At 40.9% G+C, this 13,111-nt stretch overlaps 1 protein-coding gene across 1 annotated transcript; it reads left to right on the top strand.

Annotated features, from left to right (window-relative positions):
- The first annotated feature begins 692 nt into the window (after nt 1–692).
- Nucleotides 693–12,890, top strand: sart3 (squamous cell carcinoma antigen recognized by T cells 3). The gene is made up of 19 exons (XM_005794995.2): nt 693–909; nt 3,837–3,963; nt 4,045–4,149; nt 4,253–4,437; nt 4,622–4,727; nt 5,002–5,126; nt 5,235–5,390; nt 6,532–6,670; nt 6,792–6,899; nt 6,974–7,051; nt 7,523–7,581; nt 7,884–7,993; nt 8,101–8,213; nt 8,810–8,886; nt 9,008–9,179; nt 9,280–9,725; nt 10,254–10,406; nt 10,915–11,102; nt 11,188–12,890. The coding sequence occupies exons 1-19, from the start codon at nt 718–720 to the stop codon at nt 11,375–11,377; spliced, it is 2,829 nt and encodes a 942-aa protein (XP_005795052.1). The 5' UTR covers nt 693–717; the 3' UTR covers nt 11,378–12,890.
- Nucleotides 12,891–13,111: the final 221 nt, after the last annotated feature.

Raw genomic sequence — 13,111 nt, 5'->3', positions numbered from 1 at the left:
TATCTTTGTGTGTGAATGAACAAAATGTGAACAAATGTTTTGATATACTCTTTTCACAAATACAACCATTGACGGCCTTCACCCAAACAAAATCAATGTTATGCTGTGAAAACAGAATTATGAATATTTACAACACTTATCCAGAATACAAAAAATAAAACTAGAAATAGAAAAGTGTTAAACAATTATTATTATTATTATTATTATTATTATTATTATTATTATTATTATTATTATTATTATTTTTACTTATTTTTATTTTCAATACAATCATTATTTTAAAGACCTAGAAGTACACGTTTTCTTGTTTTATGTTGTGCTTTAAATCTCAAAAGTTAAACGTCACATGGACAAAAAGGGGATTTTAATATTAATCTGAACACAGATCCACAACTGAATGACATTAATTACCAGTAATACCTTTTCTATTTTTCTTGCCATTTTTGAACGTAATGTACCACAAATATCAACACGGAACAATGTCAAAAGTTTTTTCTTAATCTTTATTTAAAAACCTAGAAATAGGCCTCTTTAAAAAAAAATTATCATTTGTTTTTATTTAAAAGATAATGTGTTTGTGGGGCTTAAATGGCTCTTTGAGTCGTAAAGGTTGCAAATCCCTGACCTAAAATAACCAGCCGTGTGGGTTAATTCTATACTACAACAGCCTGCCATACAGGCCGCTTCTCATCTTCGTGTCGCCTCAGCCTTTCCAACATGGCAGCGCCAAGCAACGCAGAGCAAACGCAGTTGCAAGATATGGAGGAGGAAGAAGCAGGGATGGAGGAAAGGGAGATGGAATCGGACGAAGAGGAGGGCATGGGTGTGGAAAACTCCGAAGACGAAGAGGACGACTCATCTGAGGACGAGAAGGAAAATGAAGCTGAGATCCAGCGATTGGAGGAGCAGGTAACTGAATAGCAGCGCTGCCAAGCTGCTCGGCTAACCGCCGCTAGCCGAGCACCGAAGGAGAATGAATGAGTGGTGAACGCAGTTTACCACCAGGGGGGAAACTGTAGCAAACGCTGAGCTGATATGAATTAAATAAAACAGATCTGGAAGTTTTAGCGACTATTAAAACGTTTAAACGGCCGCATTAGATGTGTCGTAGTTTACACGCCGTGATTAGCTAGCGCTAATCTGTGATGCTAACAGCCTGTCGTACATCACCCGCCTCTTTACTACACACGATGGAGTCACAGTAAGAAGCAGAATCACATCAAATATTGTTTAAAATGAACTGACTGCTCAATTCATTAAATGGAGAGAGGCGGCAGTAATAATTATGTTGTTCAGCTTCCAATTTGATAGACTGGACTGAATTAGACATAGTTCAACACGAACTTTATGTTAAGACAGCAGCATTAAAACATAAAACATATAATTACCTCTCATGTATATTCTGTAAATACATCATAGGATATAACCATAACCATAATTACTAATAAATAGGACAACAGGATATCAGTAAAACAGCATCCAAATCTTAATCATGTCTACTTTATTGCGCTGTGTGGTGTATCTGTGAGACTTTATCTGGCTTACATGTACAGTCATGGCCAAAAGTATTGAGAATGACACAAATATTATATTTTCACATGATCTGCTGCCCTCTGGTTTTCATGTGTGTATGTCAGATGTTGTCATCACATACAGAAATACAATTGCAATCATATTATGAGTAACAAAAGCTTTTAATGACAGTTAGAATGAGTTAATGCAGCAAGTCAATATTTGCAGTGTTGACCCCTCTTCTTCAGGACCTCTGCAATTCTCCTTGGCATGCTCTCAATCAATTTCTGGACCAAATCCTGACTGATAGCAGTCCATTCTTGCACAATCAATGCTTGCATTTTGTCAGAATTCCTAGGTTTTCGTTTGTCCACCCGTCTCTTGATGATTGACCACAAGTTTTCAATGGGATTAAGATCAGGGGAGTTTCCAGGCCATCGACCCAAAATCTCTATGTTTTGTTCCCTGAGCCAGTTAGATATCACCTTTGCTTTATGGCAAGGTGCTCCATCATGCTGGAAAAGGCATTGTTCATCACCAAACTGTTCTTGGACGGTTGGGAGAAGTTGCTCTCGGAGGACATTCTGGTACCATTCTTTATTCATGGCTGTGTTTTTAGGCAAGACTGTGAGAGAGCCGACTCCCTTGGCTGAGAAGCAACCCCACACATGAATGGTTTCAGGATGCTTTACAGTTGGCATGAGACAAGACTGGTGGTAGCGCTCACCTTGTCTTCTCTGAACAAGCTGTTTTCCAGATGTCCCAAACAATCGGAAAGGGGATTCATCAGAGAAAATGACTTTACCCCAGTCCTCAGCAGTCCACTCCCTGTACCTTTTGCAGAATATCAGTCTGTCCCTGATGTTTTTCCTGGAGAGAAGTGGCTTCTTTGCTGCCCTCCTTGAGACCAGGCCTTGCTCCAAGAGTCTCCGCCTCACAGTGCGTGCAGATGCACTCACACCTGCCTGCTGCCATTCCTGAGCAAGCTCTGCACTGCTGGTAGCCCGATCCCGCAGCTGAAACACTTTTAAGAGACGGTCCTGGCGCTTGCTGGTCTTTCTTGGGCGCCCTGGAGCCTTTTTGGCAACAATGGAACCTCTCTCCTTGAAGTTCTTGATGATGCGATAGATTGTTGACTGAGGTGCAATCTTTCTAGCTGCGATTTTCTTTCCTGTTAGGCCATTTTTGTGCAGTGCAATGATGACTGCACGTGTTTCTTTCGAGGTAACCATGGTTCACAGAAGAGAAACAATGATGCCAAGCACCAGCCTCTTTTTAAAGTGTCCAGTGGTGTCATTCTTACTTAATCATGACAGATTGATCTCCAGCCCTGTCCTCATCACCACCCACCCCTGTGTTAATGGAGCAATCACTGAAACAATGTTAGCTGGTCCTTTTAAGGAAGGGCTGCAATGAAGTTGAAATGTGTTTTGGGGGATAAAGTTCATTTTCTAGGCAAATATTGACTTTGCAATTAATTGCTGTTACGCTGATCACTCTTTATAACATTCTGGAGTATATGCAAATTGCCGTTATAAAAACTGAAGCAGTAGACTTTGTAAATATTAACATTTGAATCATTCTCAAAACATTTGGCCATGACTGTATAATCATTAAAACATCGATTCTTTTCGTCCTTGAAAAGAAAATAAAGCTACTGTGTTCCAGATTGTACCATTAAATTGTATTAAAATTAAACTGATCTAAGTTTGTTCACACCCCAGAAATCTATCAATCGAAGAAACTACACTAACACTGCTCAGTCTCTCTCTGCATATGTGGAATTTGAGGTAAATATTTTTGTAATAAAGTGTCATAAAGACTACCAGAAAATGTAGAAATGAAAGATTTGTGAAAACTCAAGAGAGGGGAAACAGCACTTTACTCATATTTCTTCATACACCTAGAGATAGCTGTGGCTGTATTTCTGTGCTTTTCATTAAAGAGCTACAAAACATAGGGATTGCACAAAGGAAAAAATTTATCTGGAAAGCAAATTTATTTCAGAAAAAGTTTCTAAAGGATGTCTCAGACCCCAAACAGCTGGAGGAGCTTTGACATGATGTCTGGAAGATCTAAAGATTGTTGAGCTCTAGTTGGAAAGAAGGAAAGTGAGTGACTAAATGTGCTGTTTATAGAAATACTCATGAGTCAGAGTAAAGGAAAATCCTGCAGACATTTAAGGCAAAAACAACCAGCTTCACATTCTTTTTTCTTCAAAAGTCAACAATACGAGCTTGAACATGAAACTTATTTTAGCTTCATGGCGCTTGTCTTAAGTTCTCGTCAAACTTTATCACACTTGTTTTTATGAATTGTTGCAGCTGTCGATCAACGCCTTCGACTACAACTGTCACGTGGATCTTATCAAACTCCTCAAGCAGGAGGGAGAACTTTTCCGCCTGCGAAAGGCAAGACAGAAGATGAGCGAACTTTTCCCTCTAACTGAAGGTTTGTTTGTCTGTTCCAGCTCAGAGGTCAGGATTTCTAAACGAGCTGCAACTAAAACGTTTTATTTTTCAAACCCTCCAGAGATCTGGCTTGACTGGCTCAAAGATGAGATCCGCCTGACTGAGGAGGATTCAAATCGAGAGAAAGTGTATGAGCTGTTTGAGAGAGCCGTGAAAGACTACATCTGTGAGTGGGCCTTCTCCACGGAGACTGTTTCGTTTGATGTTTGGCTATTTACATGAGTTTGAAGTTTAATTATGTTGTTGTTGTTTTTTTGTTTTTTTTGCAGGTCCAGATATTTGGCTCGAATATGCCCAGTACTCTATTGGTGGCATGGGGTCACCAGGTGGGATAGATAAGGTGAGGTCCATCTTTGAGAGAGCGGTGACGGCGGTGGGGCTTCACATGACCAAGGGACAGACGCTGTGGGAGGCGTACAGAGAGTTTGAGAACGCGGTTTTGTCCACAGTGCAGGTGTGTGTTTTCACACACTGACTCAATATTCAACATCCACATGCATGAGTGGATGCATGTGGCATCTCTTGCCATTTAATGGATAATTACCGTTCTATCTGCTGTGTCAACGCTGAAACTAATTCCTCTCATTTTTAGCAGTCTCCACATTTCAGTATCGTTTTCTCTGCTGCCTCTGTCTCAGCCTCCCCCTGGCAAGATTCCCAGCCGCGAGGAGCAGGAGCTGCTCTCCGCTCAGCTCGAGCGGATTCATACGCTGTTTCGCCGCCAGCTGGCCGTTCCCTTAATGGGTGAGCATGGCGACTCCTCCGTCCAGATGGATTGCTGTAAACTGGGAGGGATTCCTGTTGTGTCATGGCCTTTCTGAAAGACCTAATTACATCATTTAGATATTAATACTAACAAGATGACACATTCTTCAGTTTGTTGTAGGCTAAGTTAGACGTATGTTAAGTTACTGATCGTTTCAAATGTGGTTCCTTCTCTCAAAACGGATCGGTTCTTAAGCAGGCATCCTTGTTAGCATTGCTCCACAATGTTTAGCAATGTTTTGTGGCTCTGCAGACATGGAAACCACCTATGCAGAGTACGAGGAGTGGTCAGAAAACGGAGTCCCCGAGACGGTCATCCATCTGTACAGAAAGGCTTTGCAGCAGAAGGAAAAGTGCAAATCTTACGAAGAGACTCTGGTAACCCACTGATCATGTTTTCGATTTGCTGTCTTCAGTTTCTTTTAATCACATGCACAGGTTTTGCAACCAGTACATAATATCTCGCCTGCGCTTGTCTTCCTGCAGCTGGTAGCCGAACCTCCCAAACTGGCCGAATATCAAGCCTACATTGATTTTGAACTGAAGGAGGGCGACCCGGCACGCGTCCAGATAACATTTGAACGGGCTCTGGCTGAGAACTGCCTGGTACCAGACATGTGGACTAAATACACCACATATCTTGTAAGTATTGGTCAGTGACTGACACTATCGTGTTCTGTCAATCAGATTTCATTTTTTGCTTTGTAGAAGCCTGTTTAGTTGAAGATTACCAGCAAAACAGCAACTCAGACGTAAATGTTGAACATTTGTGAAAGTTCACAAGGGGAGATTCAGGTAAGACGACTTGTTCAGTGAGGAGGAGGAAGTCGGTAAAAATGTTGTGCGAGTGCAACAGCCTGGAGACTTAACACACCGACACCGTAATCTGTGATTTTTAGGCCTGCCGTTATGAACCCGTTCTCCCTGTAATCCACCACAGTGATGAATGACCACTTGTGAGAAATCTTGTAATTGAGAAAACTAAAAACCTGTCATCATTTATGCATATGTTTTAATTTCTGCTCCTCTGTTGACCAGTGGTGCTACTCTGGAGAACATTGTTCTGAGTCAGCACTTCTTTTCTCCAAACTGTCGTACAGGAATGCCTCATGCTACTGAGCCATTCAGTGAATTAGTAATACCGGCAATGAATAAAAACAAACAAAAAGTCCATTTACATTTGGTTTTCTCTCAATAACCTGCAGTTTAGATCTAAAAAGACATTTCATGCTGTTGCTGGATATGTTGTTGAAGAGAGACAAAAAATACAAAGTGAGCTTTTAACATTCAGTTTAGTAATTAAATCATAAAATCAAATGTGTTTGTATTGACACATACAACGTAAAAACTAGAACATTTTTTTTTTTTACTGGGAAAGTTTATGCTCACAAACAGCATTCCTTGGAGTGAGAGGCTGGTTTTAGTGGGTACTACTGTTACGTGTCTTCATCTTTATATGATATTTCTGTTTCAGAGAGATGCGGCTTATTCTTATTTTAAAGGTTTTTTTAGTTTAACCATAAGAAATTGTATTATTAAATCTGCAACCATTGACAGCAAAAAGTAAAAGAGATTTGACTGGTTTTAATTGTATTCCCTTGAATTTCATGTCTAAGATCCCCTAAGATATTGCAATTTTAAAATGTTTGGTTGTCTTATGTGTTAGTGGGAAGATGTTTGCTATAGCACGAGCCTAAAGTGTAAAACGACACATCTTGCTTGTTGTTCTTTAGTAGATTTGGCAGAAATCCTCACATCTTTTGCTTTTTTTCATTTTTTTTAGGATCGCCAGTTGAAGATCAAGGATTTGGTCCTGTCCACTCATGAGCGAGCCGTCAGGAACTGTCCCTGGACCATGAGTCTGTGGAAGAGCTACCTGCAGGCTCTGGAGAGGCATGGGGCCGACCATCAGAGTGTGTCAGGTAACAGCTGAAGTCACGCCTCAGCAGCATGTTGATGCATGTTTTTAATATTGCTGTTTCTTTGTAGAAGCATCGTGTTACCTTGACAGTGTGTCGGATCTCATTTTGTCCTTCTGCACAGATGTTTTTGAAAAGGCGCTGAATGCAGGTTTCATTCAAGCGACGGATTATGTAGACATATGGCAGGCATACCTTGACTACCTGAGGAGACGAGTGGACTTCAGTAAAGGTGGGAGCAGTTCTGCACCATAAGTGAATCTTGGATTAACCGTTTACTGATGGCGTTGCGTTTCTGTTCTCTAGAATCCAGTAAAGAGCTAGAAGAGCTACGCGCTGCCTTCTCTCGATCCCTAGACTACCTGAAGCAAGATGTTGAAGAACGTGGGTGAATTTCTCTGAATCAGATTTTTGTTTTTGTTTTTTAAATCAGCTTTACTTTGATTCAGTTCAGTTCTGTGTATTTCTCATGCAAATTCACAATGTGATGTCAAGGATCTTTACAAGGCAAACGTATTTTTGTACATTGTATTTGAAATAAATAAACGTGAGTTCAGATCAAATTTCTAAACAGAAATATGTGACCACATTAATCCAAATTGGAAACATACTCCAATATGATGCTACTTATAATACAATGCGAGATAGTTTCGAAATGCCAGATGGTAACGTTGTTTACCTAAACGAGGTTACGCACCGTGTTCTTGACTTTGCAGCAATCCCTCCACCGCAACAAGAATATGGCAGCAGTGGATGATTGATCTGAATCATTAGCCTTGTAGAGACTCATTTCTCTGAACTCACTCTTGCCATCAGCTTTATTTTGATGTCTCTCTAAATGTTTTGTAACCTCAGGGTTTGGTGAAAGTGGAGATCCATCTTGTGCCATTATGCAGATTTGGGCTCGGATAGAGGTAGGCAAACCCTCTGACAAATTTTTTTTTTTTTAGAGAGAGAGCAAGTCCTGTTGTAATTATAGGATGTTTATCAATGCAAAACGGGGATTTAACAAATGATTTTCATCAAAAATCTTTAAGCTACATGAAATCAGTGCAGTGAAAGCTACTAAAATGCAATGTGTAGATTGTGGAGGACTTGTTTCTAATCAATTCAAAATAATGCTCAGCATTATAAGTATGTAATGTATTCTGCCCTTTTAGGATATAGAACAAGAAAAGCTGGATTTGTCTCATCTTTTACCTTCTTTGCCCACCAGGCCCACCACTGCAAGAACATGCAGAAAGCAAGAGAAGTGTGGGATAACATCATGACTAAAGGGAACGCCAAATACGCCAACATGTGGTTGGAGTACTACAACCTTGAAAGGTTTGTCAGATGGACTCTAAAAGAGGGAAACTTTATTTTAAAATGACACAGAAATGCTTTAAAAACTAATTCCCCAAACATTTTTTTTTCTCCTTTCTAACCCATAGAGCTTATGGAGACATGACTCACTGCAGGAAGGCTCTCCACAGAGCGGTTCAGTGCACCTCAGATTACCCAGAACACGTCTGTGAAGTCCTGCTCTCCTTTGAGAGGGTAGAAGGTGAGTTTCATCCTGGAATAAAAAAGAACAGAGAAATAAAGAACCTTTTACATGGTAGAGGAGACATTTTTTTTTATTTATTGGACTGATACCGACCTTAGTGCCTGTATGTATATTGCACATCCCTAGTTGAAACGCACCTTTATTTATTTAAGGATAGGGAAAACATCAGTCTGCTTAAACTTGATAACACTTATTTATTTTGTTTAAATGGCTTCATATAAACTTTTAACCACAAAGCAAGTCATAAGCACTGTACATATGCAGCAGTTTTCCAGGCTCCTAAAATTTTGAACCATCTTAATATGTTTGCTGCAAAGTTCAAATGTGCTGAATATTAGAAATTTCTATTTACTTAAATATGTTGGAGTTCACATTCTGCAGATTTTCCCAGAGGCCTAACAGTCACCATGCATGTCGGCCTCAACCTGACTTTAGCCGGTGGAAGCAATGTCCTGCTTACTTCTTCTTTTCAAACTTCACTTGGTGTAGCAGCTGCTTTTCAAAAGCTTTTCTGCGTTTTGAAAATGTTTTCACATTAGATTGCAGCTTGACTCCACACTCATAGATTGTTCACATGATGTGTTCTAATTCAGGTACGTTGGCAGACTGGGACACAGCGGTGCAGAAGACAGAGACACGGCTGAACAGAATAAATGAGCAGCGAGCAAAGGTGGGAGCGTACGACGGCCCTACAGTGTCGCTGTATTATTGTGCACCTGCACACCGTGCTGATGCACTGTTTGCATGCGGCTGTGTTTGGCTAACGTTTCTGTGTTCTTCCCATCTGTCAGGCGGCAGAGAAAGAAACCAACCTGGCGCGTCACGAGGAGGAGAAAATGGAGCAGCGGCGGAAGGCCAAGGCAGAAAAGAAGGCCCAGAAGAAAGCCCAGAAGACAAGTCGAGGCGGGGAGAAGAGAAAAGCAGAGCAAGATGATTATCAGGAGAACTGGACTGAGGAATCGGGTAAAAATGTTTGAGTGATTTAAAAAAAAAAACCCTACATTTTATGTTTTGATTCAGGGAAATGTTGACTCCTCCCTCCTCCCCCCTTTTATTTCACAAGCTCCTAAAAGGCAGAGAGGGAACGGTGACAACAACGCAGACGAGTACATGGAAACAGAGACCGGACTATTTGTGAGGAACGCCCCTCCTGGGAATAAGTCTGGTGGAGCTAGGAATGCCCGGCAGGGGGCAGCGGTCGCCGCCCAGAGGCAGAACGACGACCGGCGCGAGATGCGAGACGACAGCTGCAGCGTGTTCATCAGCAACCTGGCGTACACCCTGGAGGACCCAGAGGCCAAGCTGAAGTCACTCTTTGAGAGCTGCGGTCCGATCCGACGGGTCCAACTGATCACCGGCAACAGAGGGATCTCCCGAGGTTACGGCTATGTCCAGTTTGAGTCGGCGGCGGCGGTCCCTGACGCTCTGAAGCTGGACAGGAAGGAGGTGGAGGGCAGACCCATGTTTGTGTCACCTTGTGTTGACAAAAACAAAAATCCTGAGTTTAAGGTTAGAACACGTGTTAATGTTGTCATATTTAGAAAGTCTAACCAGTACAATGTTTATGGAGTGGATCACATTTACTACCTTATGTAAATGTGAAATTATTAATTTAGAAAAATGACATGAAAGTAAATCTTCCTGGGTCATATTTATTTTTGTTTTTCTCCCGTTTTGATTTTTATGTTAAAAATAAAACAGCAGAAACTTGGAACAGCTTTTGACATAATGGACTAAAGAGTTAATTTCCTGTGTTGCTAAAAGTTGATTAAAACTTGGTGAAAATGCAACAACACTTAAATCTTAAAAGTCCCTTAGACAACAAATTCGGTTTCAAAAATCCTTAATTTTCATTGGGCACAGTTCAGCCAGTCACTGAAAATTCATATGAATGAATTTCATTATTTTGATGAACAAAATCCTACTACTTAGTGTACATGTCAAAATGTTGCTGTACCTTGAAATTACTCCCCAATTGTTTACTGTTTAAATAGGGAGGGGAGACTTATCATATTTTCACAATGATTTTCTCTGCAGGTGTTTAAGTACAACACATCGATGGAGAAACACAAAATCTTCATCTCTGGGTTGCCGTTCTCCTGCACTAAAGAGCAACTGGCGGAGATCTGCAAACCTCACGGCAGCATCAGAGATGTTCGCCTCGTCACGTACCGCTCAGGGAAACCTAAGGTGAGGGATTCAGTTTCTTGCAGAAGTATTCACTCCCTTTGAACTTGTCCACATTTTTGATGCGTTACAACTGCAAACTTCAGTGTTCCTCGAGGAGTTTGACGCATTTCTTATCTTAACTAAATTGCGTGTGCGATTTCAGACTTTACAGATCAGTAACTGTGAACAGCAGACTTTAAGTGTTGCCACATGTCTAGATTAGATTTTCAGTCTTGACTAGGCCGATATCACACATAAATGCGTATACTCTGATGTAAACAGTTTTGTGCAGCAATTCCCTGAAGTATTAGTTTTCTGCCTCAGGAATGTAGGACAAAAAGCTATGTGCTACTTTGTGTTTGTCTATCACATTAATACAGATTAAATTGCATTGAAGTTTGAGGTTATGATGTCATAAATTGTGGAAATGGTCAGTGGCTGTGAATATTTTGTCAAGATCCTGTAAAAGAAGCCAGAAGAATTAAAATATAAATAGAACTGTTTGTGATGCACTGACCTCTCTGTACAGGGTCTGGCATATGTGGAGTTTGCAAATGAAACGCAGGCGTCTCAGGCGGTGCTGAAACTAGACGGCATCGATGTGGAGGGCAACAAAGTCTCCGTTGCCATTAGCAACCCCCCACGCAAAAGCCTGACAGACAAGCCTGGCTCCAGCAGACCCATGGGAGACATAATGCCTCGTCAGGTTTACGGATCGTAAGTTCACCAACATCTCTTCTGCATTTCCAGCACGTTGCTGTCGTTACCGCTCCTAAAAGTGATTACGGGTTTCCTGTTCCAGGAGAGGGCGAGGACGCACCCAGCTTTCTTTACTCCCTCGCTCTTTGCACCGTCAACCGGCGCCTCCAGGCAAAGTGGAGAATGGGACCGCAGCCGAGGGAGCGCCGCCACCGCCAACGGGCAGCGCCGCGGCCGGAGAGCCGAGGTCTTTGTCAAATTCAGACTTCGCAAAGATGCTTCTCAATAAGTGAGCGACGCCGAGGGGAGCTGTGAACTCCTCCTGCTGAAAGCCATCCTGTGTCCTTACAAATTAGTGTTGGTGATTTCTGCTGTAGTTGGTTTTCTGACGGTCCCTTTAATCTGACTCACACCTTCATCATCCGTTCTGCAAGATTGCCTTAACCGTCATGCTCCTGCCCTCTGTCACAAACCCAAACGAACAGAATATTTTTTCTCCAGTATGACTGATTGTTTGACTGCCAGACTGGTTTATATGTGTATAAAAAAACGTGTATCATATTTGTGTGTAAATATGTGAAGCTGTCGAGTTTTCTGCTTTTGTTTCTTGCTGTTTAAGGGATCTGATAGATGATTATTTGAGAGTATTTTTTAAATATTCAAAACAGCCGAACTCGTATTGATTTAAAAGGAAAAAAGTATATGCAAAGGCTCTGACATGGTGTAATATAGTTTGTGTACAGTGTGGACGTTCTTTGGTGATGTTTTAATTTTGTGTAACTTGGGACACATCAAACAAGTTTAGCCATTATATTTTTTACAGATGCATGATTTTATTAGTCATTGTTTATTATGGAGTGCTCCAAATTGATCCATCAAACTAATACGGATTAAAAATGTTTTTTAGTCCATTGTGAGAGTTTGTTTTACAGTAGAGAAGCTGTGATACTCCTGAAGCTGGATTTTTGTTGTCATTGAGGATATAGTGTCCTATCATTTATCAGTTTTATTGCATCCTTTCGATCGATCGTTACGTCTGCGTAAGAACAGAGCGTCCGCTATCAAGTCGGTTATGTCTCAGAAACTGATGTTTGTTTACGGGGATTTATCGGAGTGTAACTGGATTTCCTTCTTACTGTGAAGTTTTTAGTATTCAAGATATTTGCTCACTGAGTGACGATCAACAGCTCACTGGTTGTCCGACTGTGTGGCGCTCCAAGAGTCTGTAGACAAACCTCTTATTAGTTTTGATAAGCGGTTGAGCAAATTTAATTTCGCGACTGCAACTTGGTGGGGGGAAATAAACGGTAAACGGAGTTGCGGTTTGTTGCGAGAAAATTTTAACGGGAAAGTGCGACTGGAAAGGTGACGCTGTGCCGTTCAGTCCTGGATATTTCCTCAGAGGTTCGTTTCATCCTTAATCATGTTAAAGGATCACCACGGTAACCCACAAAACAAATGACGGCTGTCATCTCACACGTAGGTCTTTGGAGAATCTATGCAGTTTTTCCATGTCGGGGTGAAGAGGTTGGGTTCTTGTACATACTGTTCAGTAAACAAAGATCTCCTTAGTTTGTAATAAAAGCAGATATACATTTACAGATGGTATGTATTGCTCTCACCACAGTGCCCTAAATCTAAAGTGAAACTAAAAGTGTAAATACCGATCTGAAGTCATCTTCTGTTTTAATGTCCAGTACTAAATGGTTGTATTGTGAGTTTTGCTGTTTTGTATGATTTCTAAAGTTCATGTTTTAAACTTGGAGGATCTGAAAAGAATAAAAGGCTTTCAGAATTTGTCTTTTAGTTTGTTTACAGGTGCATCAATTAGATCATGGAAAAGTTAATGTTTTAGTAATTATCAAAAAGTGAAACATGTATAGATTAATTGCATACATTTTTAATAATGGGTTTGTAGTTAACCTTAAATTCACTTTTTTTTTTTAGAAGATTTGAATATTACTCAAGACTAATAGTTTACTAGTTGGGCTGCAAGGAGGTTCTGGATTCAAACTGGATTTTGGTCT

The sequence above is a fragment of the Xiphophorus maculatus genome, chromosome 12 (assembly GCF_002775205.1).
Source record: "Xiphophorus maculatus strain JP 163 A chromosome 12, X_maculatus-5.0-male, whole genome shotgun sequence".
Classification (NCBI taxonomy): Eukaryota; Metazoa; Chordata; class Actinopteri; order Cyprinodontiformes; family Poeciliidae; genus Xiphophorus; species Xiphophorus maculatus.
This window is presented reverse-complemented; position numbering and strand designations above follow the sequence as displayed.

What these genes read in the sequence shown, in the direction of transcription:
- sart3 (XM_005794995.2), top strand. Translation starts at nt 718, where the DNA reads ATGGCAGCGCCAAGCAACGCAGAGCAAACGCAGTTGCAAGATATGGAG. An exon ending in AGATTTGGGCTCGGATAGAG is followed by an intron (nt 7,582 to 7,883) that starts GTAGGCAAACCC and finishes TTTGCCCACCAG; the next exon opens with GCCCACCACTGCAAGAACAT. An exon ending in ACAAAAATCCTGAGTTTAAG is followed by an intron (nt 9,726 to 10,253) that starts GTTAGAACACGT and finishes TTTTCTCTGCAG; the next exon opens with GTGTTTAAGTACAACACATC.